The sequence below is a fragment of the Drosophila miranda genome, chromosome XR (assembly GCF_003369915.1).
Source record: "Drosophila miranda strain MSH22 chromosome XR, D.miranda_PacBio2.1, whole genome shotgun sequence".
Lineage (NCBI taxonomy): Eukaryota > Metazoa > Arthropoda > Insecta > Diptera > Drosophilidae > Drosophila > Drosophila miranda.
Window position 1 is genome coordinate 3,985,723 of NC_046674.1, and position 24,792 is coordinate 4,010,514.

The 24,792-nt window shown below is 50.9% G+C and overlaps 2 protein-coding genes across 9 annotated transcripts; both read left to right on the forward strand.

The window, feature by feature from the left end:
- The first annotated feature begins 22 nt into the window (after positions 1-22).
- On the forward strand, positions 23-7,835 carry LOC108151921. Of its 5 annotated transcripts, none has more exons than XM_033386933.1 (9): positions 23-408; positions 918-1,023; positions 1,098-1,802; positions 1,913-4,363; positions 4,441-4,561; positions 5,196-5,314; positions 5,385-5,601; positions 5,679-7,153; positions 7,226-7,835. In XM_033386933.1, exons 2-9 carry the CDS (start codon positions 943-945, stop codon positions 7,553-7,555), a joined length of 5,499 nt encoding a protein of 1,832 aa, XP_033242824.1. In that variant the 5' UTR covers positions 23-408; positions 918-942; the 3' UTR covers positions 7,556-7,835. The 5 variants fall into 5 exon arrangements, with proteins under 5 accessions (XP_033242824.1, XP_017136329.1, XP_017136328.1 ...); XM_017280840.2 differs by lacking the exon at positions 23-408 and adding an exon at positions 429-668; XM_017280839.2 differs by lacking the exon at positions 23-408 and having other exon boundaries at positions 687-1,023.
- A 1,068-nt stretch (positions 7,836-8,903) lies between these two features.
- Positions 8,904-23,084, forward strand: LOC108151632 (cat eye syndrome critical region protein 2). Of its 4 annotated transcripts, none has more exons than XM_017280337.2 (10): positions 8,906-9,039; positions 10,275-10,418; positions 10,492-10,580; positions 10,644-11,287; positions 11,353-11,553; positions 12,099-13,376; positions 14,034-14,672; positions 14,732-14,856; positions 14,921-19,525; positions 19,589-23,084. In XM_017280337.2, the coding sequence occupies exons 2-10, from the start codon at positions 10,391-10,393 to the stop codon at positions 22,108-22,110; spliced, it is 10,131 nt and encodes a 3,376-aa protein (XP_017135826.2). In that variant the 5' UTR covers positions 8,906-9,039; positions 10,275-10,390; the 3' UTR covers positions 22,111-23,084. The 4 variants fall into 4 exon arrangements, with proteins under 4 accessions (XP_033242822.1, XP_017135826.2, XP_033242820.1 ...); XM_033386929.1 differs by having other exon boundaries at positions 8,907-9,039; positions 14,535-14,672; XM_033386931.1 differs by lacking the exons at positions 14,034-14,672; positions 14,732-14,856; positions 14,921-19,525; positions 19,589-23,084 and having other exon boundaries at positions 8,904-9,039; positions 12,099-12,124; positions 12,195-12,425.
- The last annotated feature ends 1,708 nt before the right edge of the window (positions 23,085-24,792 follow it).

A 24,792-nucleotide genomic window follows, 5' to 3' on the forward strand; every position in this document is an offset into this window, starting at 1 on the left:
CTCCACTGTATTCTGTTTTTGTTGGGCTCTCTTCCTCTTCCATCCAATCTGCAAGAGCGCGCTGTCCGTTAGCTACAAACGGCCCTTAAATCGCGATATCAATTACCAAAAAATCGCGTTCAACAAAGTGCAGCTTATCAAGCTGATAATGGCGAATAAAATGATATCAAACACTCAAACGCGGGCTTCAGTGCTTAAATCAGTGAATATTAGTGCAACTCCAATGTCTCAAATATTTAGTGGTCCCAATAAAATGGCTACATGCGAAAGAGTGGTACCACTAAACATTAGACGAAAACGGCGAAAAGACAGACATCGATAAACGAGTGTAGCACAACGCAGCACTGAAAAATGTTTGTAAACAGCTGCGAAACTCCGCCAAGCCGCCAGGGGGCGTTCCAGCTTCGGGTAGGCATTGCCAGAAACATTCAATTGTAATTCTGCCCTGTGCAACGCCATATTTGATTCGGCTGCTTGCATTATAATACAAGAAATTAAAAAATTTTCAAAGGAAAACGCTGGCTCAGGCTTAACAATCACTTGTCCCACTTTTGTGTGAAAACGTTTCGTGAAAATGATTTAACACAGATTAAGTGATTCGCGGTCCTAGAATCACCAGTGGATTCCAGCAAGACAAAACGGACGTATTCTCATCAACGCAGCAGAAGGTGTGTGTTTGTGTTTGCTTGTGTATGTGTGTGAAACGCATGAAAATGGTCTGAAGAAATGTCCCAGAAATTGTATAATAAACGTGGAATAAACGTTCCGCTTGCTAACTGCTCTATGCGGTCTATTATCCTGCACCATTGATGTGGGGAAAAAGAGTTTTTTTTTGTGTGTGTGTGGAAGGCCATCTTGTAGATGAGACCATCATTAAAAAATTGTGTCTTCTCTCCGCTCTTTGTACTCTCTCGCAGTACACCATCACAGACCCCACACCAAATGGAGCAGTATCTAGTACCGATAGAGGAGCCCGTCTACTCGGATTTGCAGGTGGTGCAAGTGCCGCAAGAGGAGGTTGGGGTGAGTATTTCGAATGCAGTCGGCAGCAAACTTCGTGCAACTATAAACTGGAATTCCATTTACATATATCGCAGTCTCTGGTGCTCCAGGATGACCAGCAATTGGTGTTCAACGACCAGCAGCAGGTGGTGTATCAAACCACGGCGCCGGCCCAATACCAGCAGCCCCAACAGGCCACGGCTCCGGCCCACTATATAATCGGCGGGGACGATCTCGCGGTGCAGCAGCAGCAGCAGCAACAGCAGCAGCAAGTCGTGATGCACCATCAGCAGCACCAAGTGCAGCAAGTGCATTACCAACAGCAGGATGCACAACAGCAACAGCAACAGATCCATTTGGAGCAGCAACAGCCGCAGCAATATGTGCAACATCAGCAGCAACAGCCCGCCATTCAGCACACCCAGCAGATCTATTACACCTCCGAGCAGGTCCTACAGCCCAATACTATTGTGCAGCATGCATCCATGCAGCAATTGCAACAGAAGAAACAGCAACAGCAGGTCCTCCAGCAACAGCAGCAGCAGTACCATGCACCCACCTACCAACAGCAGACGGCACAATTGGTACAGACGAGTCCCCAGCAGCAGCAACAACTGCTGCAGAGTCCCCAGCAGCAGCAACAACTGCTGCAGAGTCCCCAGCAGCAGCAGCATCAGCAGACTCAACAGCAGGCCCAGACCTTGCATCTACAGACATCGCCTGCTCAGCAGCAGCAACAGCAGCAGCCGCAGGTCGTCTACCGCATGACCACCACACAGCAGCAGCAACGCCCGCTTACGGTAAGAATCAAGACAACAAATTAATACAAATTGCAGTTTAATTAATGTTTTGGGGGGTGTGTGATTTAGTATTCAATTTAACGATTCTTCTCATTTGATATTTGATCCAGAACAACATGCATGTGATTGTCCAGCAGCAGCCGGTGCTTATCCAGGCGCAACAGCACCAGGAACTCATCATGCGCCAGGCCACGGCCATTCATCCGTACAACAATCGCGTGGTTTATGCCACATCGCCACAACAGCAGCATGTCCTCCAGCAGCACGTGCAACAGCAGCAGCAGCAACAACAGCAGCAGCAGCAACAAATGCAGCTGCAGGCCACAGCACAGACGGCACACCTCGTCCAGACGCGTGTGGTGCCACAGCAGACACAAAACATGGTCTACCAGCAGTTGCAAGTGCAGAAAGTGCCCCAGCAGCAACAGACGCAACAGCAGCAGCAGGTGGTGCACACACAGCAGCCACAACTGGTGGCCACAGCTCCCGGAGGAGGAACCCTCGTGCGAGCCGCCTTTCGCGGCAAATCCGCAAGGGGAGGAACTGTTGTCGCGCGAACTATGATTGCCACAAGCGGAGGGGTACGACCCACGCTCAGTCCCACGACAATTGTGCGTCACGTGCGTCCCAGAGGAGCCGCAGGCACAGTCCAAGGCGGGATTGTAAGGAATATGCGTCCGCCGGGAGTTCGTCCAACGCGAGCCCAGCTAGTGGTGCAAACCAGCTCCCCGGAGGGCAGCCAGACAATGCAGGTCGTGACCCAGACACAGATGACGAAGCATATAACCATTAGCGCGAATCTAGGCCAGCCGACGATCCCAGGGCAGCAGGTCTCGCAGCGGCAATTGTATCCGCAGCAGCATCCACAGCAGCATCAGCAGCAGCACCAACAGATGCTGATGATGCGACAGTCGTCGGTGCGATATCGGGCGCCCGTCTCCCTCACCTCGGCTGTGTCGGCGCCCGTCCCCACCGCTGTGACAGCCACACCGGCTGCAGCAACCACAACCAGCATGGGGATAGATATGGAGGAGCGTATCCAAGCGGCGGTCTTGAAGAAGGAGCAGCAGAAGCCGCCCCCCAATCAGATGCCCATACAGCTGGCGCAGGGCACTAGCCTGACGACCTACTATCCAGGCAACACCACTCCCCAGGCCACCACGGAAGAGGAGCAGCAGCAGCAACAGCAACAGTTGCAACAACAGCAGCATCAACAACAGCATTTGCAACAGCAACAAATGCAACAGCAGCAGGTCCAGGCGGTGCGCACTGCGAGTGGAGCCAGCATGTCGCTGGCGGAGTTTAAGAAGCGCCAGACGATGACAGTGTCGCCGGCACCCACATCCGTGCCGACTAGTGGAGGCCTGACGCCCTTGAGACCCGTGGCACCGGGAACTATGGTGCGTGCCGCACCGAAACTGTTGGCCACACAGCCGCCCACTGGAGGAGTTGTGCCGATTGGGACACGCATTATGCAGCCGCAAAGAGCCATAGCGCCACCACTACAGGCGGCGTCAGCAGCCGCACCGGCACCCCCACCGCCGGCACCAGCAGCAATAGCACCACCCTCTGCCTCCGTGGTGGACCCCGGCGATTCGCAGTCCTCCTCGCAGTCGGGATCATCCGTGCAGCAGACGTCGCACAACAACTACGAGATTCACTCACAGCATGTGCTCAACAATCGGGCGGGTCAGGCGATACCCGAGAAGGATCGGAACAGTGCCAAGATGCTGGTGATACTCGCATCGGGAGAACAGCGACTGATCACCTTCACCCTGCCCCGGGAGTCGTGCACTGTGCAGGATCTGCTGGAGCAGGTCTCTGTGCCGTTTGACAACAGTACAACAATCCAGTGCGTCGAGCATCGAGGTGCCAATGTGGATTTTGTAGTTACCGTGGGCTTTTCTGTCAACGAATCTGCCAGTGAACTGATATCCAGAGCAGAGGAAAGTCTACAAATGAATCGACAGCAGGAAAACGCTGCTGCCAGTGGGGCACAAACGCAGCCTGCGCCCACAACCACGACACCGTCGCCGGCGTACACGCAGGCCAATGCAGCGGCGGAGCAGGCCAAGAGAGAGGCGGCCAGTGCAGCGGCACCGAACGGTGGAACAACCAACGGCACAGCCGCGGGAGCAGGTGTCGCGTCGGTGGCCAATGAAGGACGAAAGCTGATCGACGGCTACTATGCGGTGTGCAAACAATGCGGCTTCACGGGCATGGACCATGCCAAATGCGAGCGCTGCAAGCGCGTCTTCCTGGAGCCCCCCAAGCGCCAGTCATACCTCACCAAGTCGAATGCCACATCCTCGCCGGCATCATCCACCTCCAGCGAGCCGGTCGCGCCCACGGAGAAGCGCGAGCTGGCAGCAGCCGCACGTTACGGCAAACAGCTGAGTGGTGTGTCCTTTCCATCGGGAGCCAGAGGCCGCGGTGGCCTGGCTGCTATGCGGGGACGAGCCCGTGGAGGCAGGCGAGCGCCAGAGGCGGAACCTGTGGTGCTGCTGAGCAGCGAGGATGAGGCGGACGGCGATGATACCACAGTCGATGGCAGTGCTAGCGTAAGTGTCACTCGGTCTTGTCTCGCATTTCCCTCCAATAACGCTCCTCTTCCGTATTTTCTTTCCTCTTCTTGCAGCAGCCATCCCAACACTCGAGCAACTACAACAATTTATTGAATGGAAAAGCCCCTCTGGCCGCCGTGGCCTTTGCCTGCGAGACCATGCTGCCCGAGGTAGACGAAGAACTGCTGTACAGAGGTATGACCCTAATATATATAGTTTTATAAGCAAATATTTAGCATTGGCAGCGCATTTTCAGTTGTCTCGCATTCGTATGGGTACATGCAGAGCAATGTTTGTTGTTGTTTGTGTGTAGTGTGTGTCTGTGCGCGCGTGTTTGCGTGTGTGTGAGTGCGCGCGTGTTTGCGTGTGTGTGAGTGCGCGCGAGTGTGTCGAAATTTTCGTGCTGGCAATGCCCATCGCACTATTTTTAGTTGTAAGATGTACCGTTAGAGGGCGCTGCGCGGAGCGACACGCCATTTTATGTGTCGGGGCGAGAAAAAGATTGGGAGAAGAAGAAGAAGAAGCGAATGCGTGAAAACACATCGTTTTTTCCACAATTCTATTGCATTTATTGTGAAATCGTTGGAAAAGTGTGGGTCATTTGAAATAAATCATACTAAAAATTAAGTCAGTTATTAAGAAGCTGCACTCTGCGCTATCCGTACAACCATGAATGACGAAGGTAATATCCGGATTTGGGCGAAAACGTGTGCGCAGTGAGAATAGAAGAGAAAAAAATGTGACCTGACGATGGATGTTGTACGTGTATCAGCAGCACATGTAAAAAAAAGCAATAAATTAATTCTCAAATTACCATTTTTTTCTGCAGATTTTGTGCGCGGCGATGTCATGGACTTGTCGGATGTACCAAAAAGTGAACAATTCTCAACAGCGATCACCTGCAGCTGTGTGCGTCTGATCCCCTATCGTTTCGAAACAATTGAGCCGGTATGTGCCTTGAACCCCTCACCCTACCGCGATGCATGCAATGTGTGTTCATACTTTCGTTCCTTCCCAGGTCACCTTCACATCGAAGGGCATTCGAATAAGTGGCATATTGAAGGACATGGACGAGAAGTTCACCCTAAACATTTACAAGCATGAGGTGATCAAAGTCATTGCACATTTCGGCAGCTCTGACCAGCCCCAGACCCTGCTAACGCTCTATTTGCTCAAGACATGCGCACTGTATGTGAAAACGCAGCTCTGTCTGCCCGATGATCAACCAAGCGAACGTAAGTTTAGGACTCTGAGCCCTTCCCTGACTGGAATTAGTTTCTTACAGATATTAACCGATTACTTCTCCCCGCAGAGACTGGCTTCAAATCGCAAACCTCGTTCCACACACGACGCCTCGTTTTGCTGTTCGATAGCATACCCGCCGCCACGCGTGAGACCATCAAGACGATGTTCAGCTGCGTGGACGAGATCTCAGCCATAGATGCGGCCGATATATTCGATCGCATTGCCGACTCCGATCGCAAGGCAACAAGAACAACACAGTCGTCGGTGCGGCAGCTGCGTGCCGATGAGCAGCGAAATCTTCTGATGTATCCGCCCAAAGGAACGGGCAGTCTTTCCGTCAGCATGGAGGACTTTGTGTGCCTGAGGAAAGAGTGCTACGTAAACGACATAATTATTGACTTTTACCTGTTGTGGCTCCGAAACACACTAATACCGGAGGCAACACGCGAACGTACGCACATTTTTAGTACGTTCTTTTATAAGCGACTGACGACGCTGACACGTCCCACCGACATGCGGCAGACAGCGGCCCAGAAGCGGCATGCCAGGGTCCAAAAGTGGACCAAACTGGTGGACATATTCGACAAGGACTTTATCATTGTGCCGATCAACGAGCAGTCGCATTGGTTCCTCGCCATCATCTGTTTCCCGAACCTCAAGGGACCCGTCACCTACGACACCAATCAGCCCGTGGAGCCGCAGCACCTGAAGCGTGCGCGCGGCAAGAAGGTTTCTCTGCAGATAGGCAACACCACCATCACACCGCTGACGAAGAGGGGCGACGGTAGAGCCCTGCCAGCGGCACTCAACTCTGAGATTTGCCGCCTAGGCGACGACGGGGAGAGTGAGCGAGACGAGGCCGAAGGCGATGACAGCGACATGGCCTCCGAGGACAGTTACAACTCGAATTTTGCAAAGGAACCAACTGCCACCGGCAAGGAACAAGCGGCAGCGGCAGCCACACCCACATCCACATCCACATCCACACCCACGCCTCAGGTTAGCAGCGGCCCAGCACGGAGCAGCGGTGCGGAAGAGGTGCCGGCGGTAAAGCAGCCCCTGATCCTCATCTTTGACTCGTTGGCCGGGGCATCGCGCAGTCGCGTGGTGGCCACGCTGCGGGATTACCTCACCTGCGAGTACAGAGTAAAGAAGCCGGATGCGCAGGCGCACGTCTTCAACAAGGATAACATGCCCGGACACTGCGTCAAAGTGCCGCAGCAGAACAACTTCACCGACTGCGGCCTCTATCTGCTGCAGTACGTGGAGCAGTTCTTTGCTGAACCCATCAGAGACTACAGACTGCCCATCAAGCAGCTGACGAACTGGTTCGACTTCATCACCGTCACCAAGAAGCGCGAGGACATTGCCAATCTCATCCAGAAGCTGATGGACGAGACCAACACCCAGCAGCGCCTGATCCTGCCGGTCATCGAGTATCCCACCCTCAATGGGCAGCTGGTGGAGTATCCCGAGGAGGCTGAGAGTGCAGAGTTTGAGGAGGAGGAGGGTCACGAGGACGATGAGCTCAATAGCGAAAGTGTAAGTAACAGAAATGATCCGCAGATATGAGAAATCTAAATCTAATCTTTCATTATTCTGCCCCTCTAATAGTATGAGGAAAACAATGCTGTCGCTGAAATGGAAGTGGATCCCGTGGGCGATGATCTGCCTGTGGGCAAAACCCCCACAGCAGTGGTCGTTAGCACCACCGCAACGACCGTGAACAGTGGAGCGGCGACGGTGACTTCGAAGACCAAGCGGTTCGTGCTGAAGCGTTCGCTGCAGAACGGCCTGGGGACCACTATGACGAGCAATGGGTCTTTATTGCTGCCACAGCTGGTGAGCACAACGACGGCGAGCGGCGCGCTTGGCGGGGCAGGGACACATCTGGGGCAACGTGCCAATAGCGGCAGCCTTAAGATACGCAAGATCGAGCCTTAGCATCGGGAGGACGTAGAACAACGCATCGACATGCCGCCCGCCCCCCCGCGCATGCTGCGGCTGATGTTGCCACATCCACATCTGCAGCAGCAGCAGCAGCAGCAGCACCATCACCACCTGTAAATACATTATAACATCGTACAACTATTGTAATTCTCTTCATTTATACCAGCATAATTTTTTGTTTTTTCACCAACATTACTGTCGCCACTAAGTGAAAGTAAAATTGCATAAATCGTTAAATAAATAAAAATTCGTATGTATAAAATACACCCAGAAACAGCTGTCTGTCGTTTGTCCTTTGATTTATTTATTCGTCAGAGGCAGCAGACAGCAGGAAGGGAAGGCTTTCTAATGCATCCACCGATACGCGTCGCACCCACCGCATACGCATCCGCATCCGCACCCACACCGCCCTTGCCCAAACCAGTTTCGCGGCGGCGGCATGCCATGTAGCCTAGAATCATCATGTAGTTGGTGGGGGGGGAATATACATGACGGATACATGGTGAGACTCCCCGAGGCAGGGCGGTGGATCTGATTAAATTAGTGATAAATGTGGCCTAAAGCCGATCCTCGGCAATCGGTGGAGTTTTATCTACAATCCAACATCCATTGCTCATTCTTGTTGCCGGAGTTTTTTTGATTAATGTGTAATTGAGGGCCCTTCACCGCGCCCCGCGATACTTACCATGTAGCTACTCTAGAATACATGGCAGGCTACATGGCACGCATACACACACAAACGCATGCCGACACGAACGTGCATCCACACACATACAGGCATATGGATGATACATGATGCCATGTAGCTGAACAGGCTGAAAAGTAAGGTTATATTCACAGCTGGTTGCGATGGAGGTGGGATGGCAAGAGGGTGAAATTTGGGATGAAGAGGAAGCGAAGAAGTGAGTGAGGGCGAACGGAATGGCAAACGAAAAGGAAATTGGAGATAAGCGTATCGATGTATCGATTAGAGATGATTGTATGGGAAGAAGTAGAAAGGTTGAGTGCAGGAATGGCGCGGTCTGGATATTAATTATTTAAATTGTTAAAAACTAAAAAAAAAAAAAAAACTTTCAACAAAATGTTGCTAAAATTACCCAAATGCATGTGTAATAATCGTGAATAATTCAGCTGGAATATCTTGATTTTGTCAATTGTCTTGTCAATTTAATGGTAATTCAAAATAATGTTATGTTCATAAACGTTAAGCATGAGCAATATACATTTTACTATATATATTGTATAAATGATATTTATTTTTGATTTATTCCGTTCATAAACGCGTCGGCCATCTCCATGCAAACGATATATGACATGCTATCGATCAGCATTCGATAAGTTTACAACTCTACGCCGCGTTTGCTGCTTCGCAGTGTCCACGAAAATTGTAGCAGCGAAGGAAAGCGCAAAAGAGGAAAATAGAAAATATTTGCGCCGCCTTTGGCCTACTGCAAATCGAATCAACGGGATTGAAAAATGTTAGCAAAACTACTTTACTCTTCCAGTGCGTGTGTGTGTGCGATGTGTGTGCAGGTGCAGCTGTTGTTTTGCAAATAATTAATAATTTAATGCAGATGGAGCACCTCTCTTAGCCTGTGTGTGCCTGCGAGTGTGTGTGTTTGAAAAAAGAAATTGGTGGAATTCAGCAGACGGAACAGAGTGAGAGAGAGAGGAGCGCCTGCGATTGGGCGTCTCTAAAGTTAAATGACATTTTCGCACGTAACCTGCAGCGTTTGTGAAAAATATATATACATGTATTAATAAAAATAAATACACACTGGCCAGCATGCAAAACGCAGAAAAAGGCGCACCAGGCGCCGTCGTCGTCAGCCCCCGCGCGCATGCTCCGGAAAACGAATCGAAGCTAGGAAATCCCTGCTCGTGGCAAAACCTCCGAGGGCTTCGTGAAATTAACGGGGTTTAAAAACTGCGTGCAGCCATGTAAATTACATATTAATTAAAATAAAAAGAGTGCAGGCGGCAGGAGGAACAGCAGGCGGAATAGTGACGATAAGAAGAGAGACGGCATACAAACGTGAAAAAGTGAGCGGCGCGGCTATTCGAGTGTAGCACATTCGCCATCCTACTCTGGCCTACGCAATCGTCGCTTGTTGGCTGTCTGTTTTGATTTTCTCTTCTTGAAAATAAGCGCGCGAAAGGGGTGCTCGTGTACTTTCTTTTGACCTACCACCCGCCCGCTCTCCCATATTTCGCGAGTGTGTGCATGTAGGCGCGTGTGTGTGGGTGTATCGCAATGCATGATAAGTGATAAAGCCAGATGTTTGTGCATATATCTTGTAACTGTAACAGCCGCAGCAGCAGCAGCAGGCGCCGCAGCAAACAACGGCGCACGCACACACATGTTGCACACATTTATGTATATGCATACCCTGTGCAGAGATAGTATGATGTGTTTGTAAAGATGTTTGTAACATCATTAAACCAGAAGAAAATAAATATCTTTGACGCTATATAGTAAATATTGCATACCTATTCTTGATTAGTATTCAAAGTCTAGTGGAAAAATCGATGACCATAAACTATAGCTTCCATAACAGACGCGGCTCTGCAAGGGTATCAACTCTTCGGCACCCGAAGTTGTGTTTCCCTTTTCGTTGCTTTTGCTCCTTGTTGCAACCTGAAACTAATTTTTTAACGCATCGATACGTTTGCTTTTTTTCGTTTTATCCATTCCCGGTAAATAAATCCATAGCCTGCCCGAATCGAGTAACCAAAGAGCTTCATATCGGAGGCCCTCGAGGGATTTATTTTAGTTATTTAAACATCTCCTGCAGCGAAGCAACGTTTCTAATAAGCAAGCATATATAAATGGTTTCTACTTTCATCGGCCTATTGGGTGAGTCCTACAGATGATGCATGCCTACATATATGGATTGGAACACACTTCGATATCTCTCATTCTTCTGTAGACATTCAATCATGGTGGGAGATACCGTGTATTTCGCATTTCTGTTCATTGTTTAGTTCCGCCTTCGAATTACCCGATATAGACATCGAGGTAAGTGCTTGAATACACCCATCGTGGCCTTAAAACGAGTTTTAAACGTACGTATGTATATAGGACCTCGAATCGGCGCTGCTCTCCGATGGTACCAGCGATGAGGATCAGGTCGCCCTAGTGCCCGAACTGATTGTGCGCCTCCTCAAGGGCTGCGATGCGCTCCAATCGGTAGCCAAGGAGATCACACACAGCAACTATCAAATGTTCTTGCGCCGCCTGTTGCGCCAACAGTGTCGTCTGCATCAAACAGAGAATCCCTTCGACACGGACATTGACTTTCAATCGCTGCCACCGCGCAAGCGCCTCCACATTCTGCACGATCTGTGCCACTTTCGCCTGGAATCGGCCGATGTGCAGGTCATACTCAGCAATCTAGAGGCGGACAGCCTGCGCGTAGAGCCACTCGGCCACGACGCCAAAAATTCCGGATATTGGTATTTCTACGGCACCCGTCTATACCGCGAGGACAAGGCCGTTGGTGGGGCCGCTGCAGCAGCCGCAGCATCTGCTGGCGGTGCAGGCAACAACTGCAATACCGTGTGGCAGGTCATCTGCTTCACCGAGGAGGACTGGCAGAACTTGGCGGCCAAATTCAAGACCTCTAAGAATGCCAAAGAGCGTGATCTCTTCCAAATACTCAACAAGAACTTTCTGCCCAAGCTGCCGCAGCTATTCCGCGAGCGTGAACGTCTAAGGAGGAGAAAGTGAGTGCCAAATTCCATCAAAAATCCTAAAGCAATTGATGCTGAATCTTGTATTTTTTATCCAGACTCCTGCAAGTGCGAAACTCAAGTCGCATTCGCAGCATCGCTGAACTGAAGGCGCGCCAGGAGGAGGAGCGTCAGGAGCGGGAGCGCGAGAACGAGAGGGAACGCCAGCGAAACGAGCGCGAGCAGCTCTACAGAGAGCGCCAGAACGCACACTGGGTGGCGCCGCCGTCCCAGAACCAGAACCAGCGCACACGCAGACGGTTAGAACGCCCAGTATTATAAAGAAAACAGAACAGAAGAACCTGGAGGACACGCACCAGAAACAGAAAACATGCAATACATTACTCTCTCATCCTTGATTTCGTTAATTCGTTAATTGATCGTTGAGTTGCCTTTGATTTTCATTTTGTTAAGAAAATTATACGTTTTGCAATCAGAATTCATTCAAAATCCATCTACATCAACGCGCTAGCCATCGGAAGACGACCCCGCAGCGGATGCCCAGAGCAAGGATCAGCACTTAATTTGATTTTTGCCCATCATTTAGTTTTGTGTATGGGATAATTAATTGGAATTCCATTTCAAAATACACTCTGTAAGCATGCTTTTTGATCTAATTATGATTTAAGTTAAGTTTCAGACCCATTTTCAAACAGCCATTGCGCCATAGCACCATAATCCATAATCCATAATCATAAGAGCAAAAGCTAATCACAGAATATTTGAGAGCCAAACTCTTTCCAAACAGCTACTAAATTGTGTTTTTTCCCCTCTTTTTTTTGTTTTTCCCCCCTGCCACATTTAGATCTCAATCAACATCAACGGCCAGCGGTATTTCCACATACGCAAGCTCCTTCCGACGTACCACAACCACTAATTCGAGCGAATTTCTGTGTCACAGGGAAACCTTTTGCCTATCGCCAGAAAGTGAAGAAGACACCGACACCGAGGAGGACGAAGACGACAGCAAGACCAACGACGCGGAACAGTCTTCGTCACCGACAGAGCAACAAGACCAAGAGAACCAATTAATAGCTGCATCAGCAGCAACACGAGTAGCACCAGACACAGATTTTCGTACGCCTCAAACACCGCCGCCATCAGAATCGCAAACGCCAGCGGAATCAAAGAGCAAGAGCCATCATCATCACCACCATCACCATCATCATCACCACAAAAAGAAAAAGTCGGGGAAGAAGCAGAAGAAACGCTCGCGAGAGCACCGTCACCATCGGAGGCGTCACAAGCATGCCTCAGAGGGAGAGGCAGACCAAGAAGACGACAACAACAACCAGCAGCTGCAGCTGCAGCAGCAGCAACAGCAGAGCGAGAACAGCAGCAGCAGCAATAGTGTGTCGCATAAGCGACGTCGTCGTCAGCAGCAACACCAGCAACAGCAGCAACAACAGCAGCTGGAACAGCGTACAGACGCTTCAGAAGAGCGACCGCATGCCCCATCTCTGAGTCCCGAGGACAAGGAGAACTTTTGTCGGCAGCTCCAGCTTTTGGATTCGAATTCGGCGGCCATTGCAGTGGCCACAAACATTGCAGACCTGAGCATACCCTCGCCAGTGGCACATGAGAGCGACGCGGAGCAGCAGGAGGCGCAACAGCAGCAGCAGCAGCAATCAGCAGACTCTCCAGCTCGACCACGACAGTCGACGGCCGCCGCAAAGCGCGCGCAACGGCAAATGGCGCCGGCGGCGAATGTAAAGCTGCCAGGCCGGCAAACCAACAATTCGCTCAGTTCGCTGACGGGCAACATTTTCATACCAGGCAGCGGTGGCACACAACAGCAGCAGCAGCAATCGCAACCGCCCCAACATCAGCAATCGCAGCAGCCACAACATCAGCAATCGCAGAGCAGCAGCAGCAACAGCAACAGCAACAGCAGTGGGTCCGGGGCCTCGGGATCTGCCAGCACTGTGCGCTCGAAGAAGCAAAAGGCCGTGCTGAATAGCTCGACGGACAAAGAGGCGACGACGGGCAACAAGAGCAAGAAGTCAATACCATCATCGGCCTCATCATCGTCCAGCAAGGCGGAGCGGCACAGCGGTGCCTTCTCAGACAAGAGTGGCGATGAGTAAGTGATGAGCCCCAGGCAGGGGAGTGGAGTGAAGTGGAGTCCCCACCATACGCCCCACACACAAAGATCCTACTAATTTTAGAGCCTAAGCATATCATTTAATCCAAGCTTAATGCAGTTACTAAATGCTAGAAATGGGGATTATGTAGAGGGTCTCTGGCCCCCTCCATAGTACTGCTATTATTATATTTGTTTCATTTTGGTTATGGATTGTGCAATTCTTAAGTATTTAGTAATTATTTAGTTATTTAGTTCCATTGGCAGCACATTCGAATACGCTCGCACCTGAATGGTAATATAACATCCTACGTTCACGTGTGACATGGCAATCCATTCACTGCTCATTCACGTGCTGTATCCATTCGCTTATGGGAATGTTCGGCTAATGGAACAGTGGCTCTAAAACTATTTGCATGTTGTATTTTTTTTTTTTTTTTTTTCTTCATCATATAATAAAATACTCACCCATCAAATTGTATATAATGTGATCTCAATTGATTAACATATATTTATCATTCGTTTGTTGTAAACTTTTGTACCTACCTCAACCACTGAACCACCACCACCAACAACAACAACAACAACAACATTCCGACTGTTCATCACAAAACCAACAACCAACAAACAACAACAAAAAATGTACGATAAATGTAGCCATGTAAATAGTAGCAAACGTAGCACCACCACCAAAACCACCATCACAGCCACCACCAACAACAACAGCAACAGCAACAACAATAATAATAATAGCAGCAGCCCTAACAACAACAACAATCATAAGCAACAGCACCACCACAATCATAATGGAAAGAATAACCACTCAATGGCGGCTGGAGAAGGAGTAGGCCTAGGAGTAGGAGTAGGAGTAGGCATAGGAGGAGCATCGTATGGATCCCATAATAACCACCACCAGAATAACAACCACACAAACACAACCTCCTCTGTTATATCCCACTACCAGTATCCGTACCATCATAATACAACCACTAATCATAGTAATAAACATAAATCCAAGACGCACCATCACAACCACAACCACCACAACCACTCCCTAACAACACATCCTCCATTCTCAATCACAAACCACACCACCACAACAAAATCAAACACCAATTCAACAACGTACAACTCCTCCAATCATGCGAATATTCTTAGCTTCACCGAAACGGAGGAAGTGCTACAAATTGGAATGCATAAGGTGCTTGTCTATGTCAAGAATCACCGGGATGCGTGGCCATTTATGGATCCCGTGGAGGAGGACATAGCCCCGCGATACTACTCGATTATTAGGAGGTGACTAAACATTCGATATATATATACTTTTGGGCCCCCTTTTAATGCCTCTTTTGCAGACCTATGGATCTCTTGAAAATGGAGGATAAACTGGACAGCGGAGAGTATCACAAATTTGGTGAATTTCGTAATGATTTTCGCCTGATTGTCAACAATTGTCGGCTGTACAATGGGCACAATAATGGTAGAGATCCCGTCCCTCCATAATATATACATATTTCATTGCTAATTGTGATACTCCTTTTTAGAATACACGGAAATGGTGAACAATCTGCAGGATGCCTTTGAGAAGGCCACCAAAAAGTACTTTGATAATCTCTCGGACGATGAGGACGATGATCCAAATTTGAGCTATCCAGCTGCCGATTCCAAAATGAATGTCTTCCGCGAAAAGTACTTTAACAAGAAGGCCAAGGATGAGGAGGGCAGGGATGCGGCTGGGAGTGCTTCACGTGTGGATACCAGCGCCGAGGAGGAGGAGCCGCCGAGTGTGATCGAAGAACCATTGGCGGAGGCATCAGCGACGGCAGCGGCCACTGCACAGAGGCCCCAAAAGCGCAAGCGCAAGGAGAAGGATAAGCGGCGCAAAAAGAAGACCAAAACCAAGGCGGATCGCAGCGGAGGAGCACATCCGGACGAGATGGACACGGACGAAGAGGAGTTTGAGCCCGAAAGAGAACCAACGCCGCCACTATCGCCGCACCCACCAGCACCACCTCCAGCCACCACCAAAAAGAGCAAAGCTGGCAAAATAATCAAAGAAAAGGAGAAGGAGATGAACAAAGAAAAGGAAAAAGAAAAGGAGAAAGAGAAAGAAAAGGAAAAAGAGAAGGAGAAAGATACTCCGGCTGCCGTCAAACGCGGTCGAAAGGGCAAAAGCGAAAAGGCCACAGCGAAGGCGAGCTGCGGCAAAACACAGCAAAAGACCAAAAAGGGAGGTAAGAAGTCTGCACCCGAAACGGAGTCGGACCTAAGCGATTCTCGCGAGGACGAAAACTTCAGCGATGACGGGCAGTTGGCTTTGGCCAAGGCCAAGTCCCTGATTAAGCCCTCCGCCCGCACGATAGCGGCCCAAAAGAAGAAGTCCGTGCCGGCCGAATCGAAGGTGAAGACACCGACGCCTGTGAAGCGTCAGGTGAAGGGTAAGAAGGGCGGCAGAAAGGCGGCCAAGGCGGAAGAGGAGACGACGGAGGTGGAGGACAGCGATCATTCGGATGTAGATGCTAAGAAGCAACTCCTGCCACCCACTGCAGCCGCAGCTCTCGCAGAGTCCGCCGCAGAGTTGGAGGAGGATGAAGATGATGACGACGACGACGATGACGCCGATGAGGATGAGGATGGATCACAATCGCGTAGTATGTCACCCTTCAAGGTTGATCTTCACAAGAAATACTCGAAAAGTGCACTTAACGATGATCTCTCCGAGCTGCTGACGACGGTGAAAAAGGTACCCACCGCAGAGACAACAAAACTCAGTGCGAAGCACGAGGACGAGAACGAGGAGGAGGAGGACCAGGAGCAGGACCAGGACCAGGGCCAGGACCAGGGGAAAGCCCGACGCGGATCCCTAAGCAGCAGTCGTTCCAGCTCCACAGAACGTCGTCCCTCGCCAGTGGCTACTAAGAGAGGGAAGAAGGCAGCGGGAGAGAGCTCCTCTCCAAGCAAAAAGGAGAAGGAAAAGGAGAAAAAGATCAAGGACAAGGAGAAGGACAAGGAGAAGGACAAGGAGAAGGATAAAGATAAAGATAAAGGACGAAGTGGGAAACACAAGAAGGCAAGCAAAGAAGAGTCGGCTGCTGCTGCTGCCGCCGCTGCAGATCAGGCGGAACTGGAGATGCTCCTCCCTTTTATGGACAAGTACGATGTGATCAAGTACCGTCGCAGTCGCGCGGCTCAAAGTGGCTCCTCCGCCTCCAATTCGATTGCTCCCTCCGAGGACTCCAAATCGGCCAGCACCAAGGGGAGTCGCGAGAGCAAGAAGTCCGCCTCCAAGCGAGACAAGTCACCAGAGCCGCCAGTGGAGCACAAGCGTGGAAGAAAAAGCAAAGAACAGAAGCGTTCGAAGGACGCCGAAAAGCTGGAGAAAACCGAGAAAACAGAGAAACCCTCGTCGAAGCCTGCCAAGGTCGAGGCGGAGAAGCATCCGGAAAAGTCAAAGAAAGCGGAGATACCAAAAACCACAGTGGAGAAACCCCCCAAAGAGATGTCCCCAGCTCCTGCAAAAGCCTCCACAGCTGCTGTGAAGTCTTCAAGCTCCAAAGCGTCGTCTTCAAAGGCGCCGCCTCCAAAGGCTGCAGCTTCAAAAGCATCCCCTCCCAAAGCAACAGCCACGACGACCAAACCTGAGGCAACAAAGGAACCTCTTGTCTCCAGCACTGCTTCCGCTTCCGTTTCTGCTGTTGCTTCTGCTTCTGCCACTGGTGCTGCTCCAAGTTCCAAAGTGAAGGAAACGACAGCCAAAGCAGCGGCCAAGAAGCGTGCGGCCAAGGAAATGCCGCCACCGCCAAAGCCTGCAGAGAAATCAGGAGAGAAAGGAGCCAATAAGAAGGGTGCCAACAAGAAGGGGGCCCAGAAGGGTGCCGGACCGACGACAAACAGCACCACGAACCTCGAAGCCCTCGATGTGGAGACAGAACAGACCCTCAAGGACATCAATCGATGGCTGGAGCACACGCCGCGCTTCACCGAGTTCAGTTCTGCCAGCAATTCCCCCAACTCGCGATACAATCTCCTCGACGACTTTGACTCCGCTCTGGGTGGCAGCAAACTGGAGGCAGCGGACTTTCGGCGGCCGGTGGCCCTAGCTGCTCCGAAAGTGGAACTGGTGCCCACCAAATTGTCGGAGGCGTTGAACGAACTGGTGGCCGATGGTCCGCCCAAGGAGGGACCCAAATCCGAGTCCGAAACGGCAGCCCCCACGGCCAGCAGCGTGAGCAGCAGCTGTGGGACACCCCCGCATTCGATGCACTCGAGCAACTCCATTGGCAGCACCTCAGCGACGGCTGCCTCCAGTTCCAATTGCTCGAACACCTCCATGCCCACGCCCATGCCGGTGGCAGTGACGCCCACACCGACGACGGCCACTCCACCACCAGTACTGCCCATTCCGAAGCCCAAGGAGCCTTCGACCACGCAACTGCTGTTGAACCCTCCACCGCCGCCACACGTGAAGCAGCAGCTGGCCAAGGAGGCCAAGAGGAAGAGCCTGAAGGAGAAGCAGGCGGCTTCGGCACAGGCGCAGCAGGTTAAGGCCAAGGCGAATGTGATGCGGACGATTGAGCGCCTGCAGCCGGGCAAGGCGAAGGGTAATCTCATCCAGAATGTGGCTGCAGGGAAGACAGAGGAGAGCGCAGACACTACACTCAACCAGGTGGCCACCAAAAACAAGGAACTGAAGAATGCCCTCATCACAGAGACCACCGATGGGGCACCGAAGCTGAGTCTGGGCACTGTAATCAAAACTCAAGATTTTGCGCTGGGCAAGACGTTCGATGAGCTGGCGGGGGCGGGGACGGGGGCGGGAACGGGGACGGGGACTGTCAAGAAGCCAACGGATGAGGATGACAGCAGCCCCACCGAGGAGAGCAAATCGAATGAGTCGTCGGTGAGCCCAAAGACCACCAGCCAGGATCTGGCGCCCAAGCCCTTTGAGGCTCGCCTAGAGCTGAGCAAGCATGGGAAGGGATCCTCAGAGGCGGCAGAGGCGGCTGGGCAGAAGGAGAAGCCGAATCTGGATGCCTGGCTGAAGGCCTTCGGCGGTCCAAAGGTCAGCAAAAAGTCCGACGAAGAGGAGAAGCAGCAGACGCTAGGATTGGTTGGAGATCTGCCTGGGGAATCCAGCAAAGTGGCGCCACCAGAACACTCGCCCGCGGGGGATAACTTCTCGCTGCCCACGGTGATGCGTCAGCGGAAGCCCAGTACCGGGAGCACCAACTCCGAGAGGAGTTCCTTTAGCCAGGATCCCGACTCCCCGCGGATAGCCATCGATGAGCGCTACGGAGCGTATGCTGCGGGATCCTACACCTCGCCGATCGGCGCCTCCCCGATCGGGGCCTCGCCGATTATGGTGTCGCCAAAGCCCAACGATGACATGGGAAAGCCCGCGTCGCCTTATCCCCTGAATGGAGCGATCAAGGTGGGCTTCTACCAGGACACCACCACCAAGAGCAGTCCCGACAAGAGCTGCAGTCCGCGGGAGATGAACTCCCCATATCCGCAGTACTCGCAGCACATCTACTCGTCCGCCTCGTCACCGAATGTGTCGACTCCGGATCTGAGCGGGACATCGCCGTATGGCGGGGGGAATAGCTATAATCCCTCTGGATCGGAGGCCTCCAAGACCCCGGCGTACTCGTCCACCTCTCCGCTGCCGATCTATGACCAGTACAAGCAGCCGCGCTCCCAGGAATCGGACTACAATTCGTCGATGAGTCCGAGTACCCCCAATCCCCACTCGCCCTACCAGCAGCCCCAGAGTTCGCCCTACACGACGCCCCAGCAGACGCACCCATCGCCGTATCACGGCCAATCGCCGTACCACCAGCAGCAGCACTCACCATATCATCCGCAGGCGGGACAACAGCAGCAGGGGGGCTCCCAGTCCTCGCACAGTCCGGCGGCGCACCAGCAGGCGCACAGTCCGATGCAAGGCAGCGTGGGATCGCCCGCCTCCTCGGCAGCCACTCAACCTCCAACGCCGTTGGCACAATCCCCAGCAGAGCAGCAGCATTCGCCGTATCAGCAGCCCGTGCTATCGCCCTACCAGCAGCAGCAACAGCAACAGGTGGTGCAACCTCCTGTGATTGGTGCTGCACCTGCGGTACAGCCAACGACAAGTGCAGTGGCCCCAACAGGTGAGTGTTTGAAAGGAGTTCTTTACGGGAAAGTGGATTAATATTTTACTTTTCTTCTTTCAGCTCTGGGAAACAATGCGTATGGATCCACCCTCGATGGCTACCAGCAGCAGCAGCAACGATCGCTGTATAATCCAGCAACATTGATCAACCCCCTGCCCACTGCAGCGGCAGCTGTGTCCGCGGCGGCTTCCATAACGAAACCGAATAATGAATGGAGTTTGAATCGGAGTCTGTTGCCTCCGAGTATTACAAACAACGTGAATCAGCAGGCAACGCAACAGCAACCACAATTGCAGGGAGCGGCACAGCATCAGCAGCAACAATTGCAGACGACTGCGCAGCAACAAGTCCTGGGGCACCAACATCAAATGAAACCCAAGTATCCAACCTACGCGCAATATCAATCCACCAATGCGGCAGCCAGTGCTGCAGCAGCAGCCGATGCAGTAGACACGCAACAGCAGCAGCAGCAGCAGCAACAACAGCAGAAGATTGTGCCCCCAACTTATGGCAGTGACATGGCAACATTTATGCAACAAATTCAGCAGCCGCCAAAGACGGAGACGCTCATCAATCCGCTAAAGAGACCCGGGGAGGAGATGGGAATGGATTTCAGTGGAAATGCAACAAATAAAATGCCGAAAATAGATGACGCTGCGTCACAGCAGCAACAACCATCGCCGGCACAGATGCAACAGCAACAACAGACGCCGCCACAGATGCAGCAGCAGACTCCAGCACAAATGCAACAGCCGTCGCCAGCACAGATGCAGCAGCAACAGCAGACTCCGCCACAGATGCAGCAGCAGCAAACGCCGCCACAGATGCAACAGCAGGTCCAGAACCACACGCAATCTCTCCTGGCCAAGCAGCAGCAAATGTTCAATAGTTTCCTGGGCACCATGACATTTGGCAAACCATTGGGCAACATTGCGCCGGACAAGGCCTTTGAGATGTACAATCGAGCGGCAGCTATGGGATTCCCCAAGGATTTTGGCAAGGACAACAGTTGTCAGCTGCAGCAACAGCAGCAGCAGCAACAAGCAACGCAACAGGCGAGCGGGAACAAGCCGCAGTCGAATCAGCAACAAACGCAGCAGCCACATTTGACGCAGCTGCAAACGCCGCATAGTCAAAGCTACCAGCAACAACAGCAGCAGGCTCAAAAGCTGCCACTGCAACAGCAGCAGCAGCAGCACAACTACCAGCAGCAGCAGCAGCAATCCCAATTGAATCACAATTACCCGTCACAGCACCAGCAGCAGGCGACTGCGGATAAACCACCAGTTACGCAGGCCGCTGGGGCAGCCGTCAGCGATGCGAGCAATATGATGCACCTCCCCTCGACCGCGCACCAGCATCATCTTAGCCAGACGCACCATTTGGCGGCGTACAACAAGCCCACGCCGCCGCCACCGCAGACCTACAACAATCCCCTGATGCACAGCCTCCCAGAGTCGATGCTGGGCTATCCTGGAAACTACTTTGACAAGGCAAGGCCGCCGGCGGCTCATATGTTCAGTGCCTCGAGTGCGGCGGCCACAGCGTACGGTAATCCCGCACAGCAGTTGCCAGGCAACTATGTGCCCGGCAGCAACAATCCCGCGCAGCAGCAGCAACAGCAACATCAGGCTCCTGTCGCAGCGGCACCCGCGGAGGTCAAGGCACCGGCAAAGCGTGGCAGGAAGAAGAAGGCAGCCACCATTGCTGCGGAGGCAGCGGCTGCGGCAGCCAAACAGCAGCAGCAGCAACAGGTGCAACAGCAACAAGTGCAGCAGCAGCAACAGGCGGCTGCCGCGCAGCAGCAAGCGCAACAACAGGCGGCGCAGCAACACCAGCAGACAATGGCGCAATACAACATGCCACAGGCGACAGCAGCAGTCGCCTCGTCGGCAACCAACAGCCAGCTGCAAGCGCACGCGCAGGTTCTGCACCAGGGATTCCAGCTCTATGCAGGACTCAAATCAGGAGGCGTTTCCTCGCCGGCAGCCAGCGCAGCGGCCACTCCCACAGCCGGGGGCGCGAATGGAAGCAATCAAACGGCGGCAGATGCTGCAGCTATTTCCCTCAAGACTTCCACAGGCGGCATGGTGCCGGGCAGTGCCTTTAACTTTGCGCCCACACCGGGAGCCCTCGGCCTCTACGGCGACCAGTCGGCAGCTGCGGCTGCCAGCAGCTACTTGGATCAATTCCGAGATGCCCCCAATCCCTACTACATGCCACCGGCACCAGCGCACAGCGGAGCGGGAGCGAATGCGGCAGGGAATGGTGCGGATAAGACGCAGAATCCACTGAACACGGCTGCCGGCTCGTATCCCTTCCTGGCGGCCGCACATCCATCCACACGAGCGGCAGCCGCAGCATATCCCTTCGCGGATCCAAATTCTCAGCTGTATCAACAGTATCTGCGGCGAGATGACTTCCACACGCGGATGATCTTCAACCAGAGTCTGCTCGGGGGACCAGCGGCGGCGGCAGCGGCTGCTGGCTATGGCCAACCGCCTCCACCGCCGTCCGCCTATCGATCCGCGACGCTGGGCATGCCCAAGCCGTATGACATAAACAGGCAGTCATGGTTTTAGCAGTACGCCAGTGCCGCCAACGTGGATCTCCAAGGGGACGACATAACGGGGGCGGCAACTGGATCAGCAACAGCGGCAGCAACGGCCACAGGAGCTGCCACGTCAGCGGCGGCAGGAGCCACACAGCTATGAGATTGCGATGAGATTTGACAGCATAGTAGAACGGTTTCAAACAGGCAGAGATTTCATTGTGTGGTGCGAAAGAAGTCTGGGGCGTGATTGTTTCTAAATGATATTGTTTGATATTTAAGACTCGAATTCCACTGCCCAAACTGATCCCCACTCCCTTGACCCCATCCTTTGTGCAAGTTTTCCTTTAGTTTTGACTGCAGTTGCGCCCTGGACCGAATCGAACCGAATCCTTGGCGAACCACGCCCCCCAATTAGCCAGTTAGTTGGTCTTTTAGTTAGTATTTAGTACTCGTCCTAAGCCTTTTCTTTATGACAATTAACTCGTACTAGGCTTAGCACTAATTAGGCCTCTAATTTTATTTAATTTAACTTAATTTTTGTTTACTGCTTAACAAACAAACAAGCAAAATGATGAGAACGATGGAAGAACCAAGCGGAGGAGGAGGATAGAAATTCAAAGAATACCCCGACTATAATTAGTTTTTAGTTTATTTCCACAGAATTTACGATTAAACGTGTAAATTATGAATATTATTATTGATTACGTACTGTACTACTATTACAATGACTATTATCGAAGCAGGAAAAGGATGATCGTGCAGCGGGCAATTTGTTGAAATATTTATTAATCGTAAAACTAAGCAAAAACTAAAAGAGAACCGCAAAAGCAGCAGCCGCAGCAGCCGCAGCAGCAGGCACACAACAGAACTATCTACCGTAAAGGACACATAACTTTTTTTTGGTTTGTAGAAAGCCAAGCAAAAAATGTATAAACTTTTGTTAAATATGATAAGTAAGCCGTACACCCTAAAGCCCCCACAAATAAACCAATTCAAAACAGAGCTCCGCTCCTCCCATCTCAAATCTTGTGCAACATTCCGCCACAAAAAAGGAAAACCCTCAGCACTTATCCACCCAACCACCCAAAACAAGAGCAACATCCAATACTCTCGACCATTTTTGCTGTACATAAAAACAGGTAAAAACTCTTCTCGTTTTTACCACATCTCAAAATTGTAGCTTTAAACGGTGTAAAAACAAAAATTGATTGATTCGAAATTAGATGAAAATTTAATGGAAAATTAATGAAATATTGAAAAGTGTCTTAGTCGCTATTAAAAATTATTACGAAAACCGAGAGGAAATTCACAAGAAAAGTGAGAGAACATGAAACCGAGAGAGCCCTTAATTATATAAATATAAAATATATATAGAACCCCCCTCCCCGTAATCGATTAAGTTGTTAAAGCTTTCGTTTATCAAAGTTAAATTTTAAATTTTCATTATGGATAAAAACAAATAGTTTATAAAAGAACAACAAATCGAAGATTATAGGAGAAGTGAAGAAGAAGAAGGAGAAGCAAAAGCGGTACCTAGAGCATAAAAGAGCAGAAACAAACATATTTAAAGAACCACATGCTAAACAAATATTATATTAATAATGAATAAATATATACATACATTATATATATATATATATATATATATTATATATTATATGCCGTACGTGATGCATTGTGTGGCACATTAAATGCGAGTACATAAATTTGTATGTATAAACAAAAAATACACACAGCAAACACACAACAAAAAATAAATTACAATAAAGAATTCTATTGCATATTGTACGATGAAAAGGCGAAGAAACTTTTTAGAGACAAGTGAAGGCAATAATTTCGCTGATTTACGGAATAGTAATTGTTATGCAATCTGTAGCTCAATGCACGGCATTTGCATACAATTGTCGGGGAGTTCGGAGTCCGGCGATTGCCCTTCACCAGCTCTCCCTCTGGTGTTTTTTTTTTAATTCCCAGACACAGATTGCAGACAGACAACTGCTGCCAGCTGTGCTGCAAGTGTATCCCCAAGTATTTATTATACGATATACATCTATCATCTGGTCAGGTCTTCTAGAACGAAGCACGATCTTGAAAACGAAACATGTGGCTAATGCTTGGTGCCATTTGCTAGAGGTCAGTCTCCGAGTGCTTTCGAATCGCTGAAAGTAATTGATCAGCCTTAATTATCATCTGCTACTGAAGTACTTGCCTTGGCTTTCGCTTGATATTCACTTGGAGATATTTAAAGAATCTCTGGCATGGAGTGGACTTGGTGAAGGCAAAAATACCTTGCTGACAGAAAGATACCTTGATGACGTGTCCCAGAGCATGTTCCAGGGTTAAGGAAAAACACCCCAATTAATTGTATTGAACATGGTGCTAATTAAATATAAAAATTATAAAACCAAAAAACGCTGTGCGTGACTAACACTCGCCTGAGGACTGGTTCTGTTCAGAACCTCTTCTTCGGTTAAGATTGGTTTTTCCAGCAATCAATGGAGCCACTATTACATTGGGTTTTCAACACCTATGCGATCGTGTTAGTAGCAATCTATATTAAAGATAGTCTTTGAGTCATGGCTCCAAGTGATTAATGACCTGACATATGGCTGGCTGGTGGTACGCGAGTGAACGAAATTTCCATCCGGTTCTGACTGCCAGCGATTGAGGGTTTTTATTTATAACAATTATTGTGCATGTTAATTGGTTT

Coding starts and splice junctions, on each gene's coding strand:
- LOC108151921 (XM_017280839.2), top strand. CDS start 862: ATGAGACCATCATTAAAAAATTGTGTCTTCTCTCCGCTCTTTGTACTC. Junction 5,315..5,384: donor GTTTCGAAACAATTGAGCCG/GTATGTGCCTTG, acceptor GTTCCTTCCCAG/GTCACCTTCACATCGAAGGG. Junction 5,602..5,678: donor CGATGATCAACCAAGCGAAC/GTAAGTTTAGGA, acceptor TTCTCCCCGCAG/AGACTGGCTTCAAATCGCAA.
- LOC108151632 (XM_017280337.2), top strand. CDS start 10,391: ATGGTTTCTACTTTCATCGGCCTATTGG. Junction 10,419..10,491: donor TACTTTCATCGGCCTATTGG/GTGAGTCCTACA, acceptor ATTCTTCTGTAG/ACATTCAATCATGGTGGGAG. Junction 11,554..12,098: donor AACCAGCGCACACGCAGACG/GTTAGAACGCCC, acceptor TGCCACATTTAG/ATCTCAATCAACATCAACGG.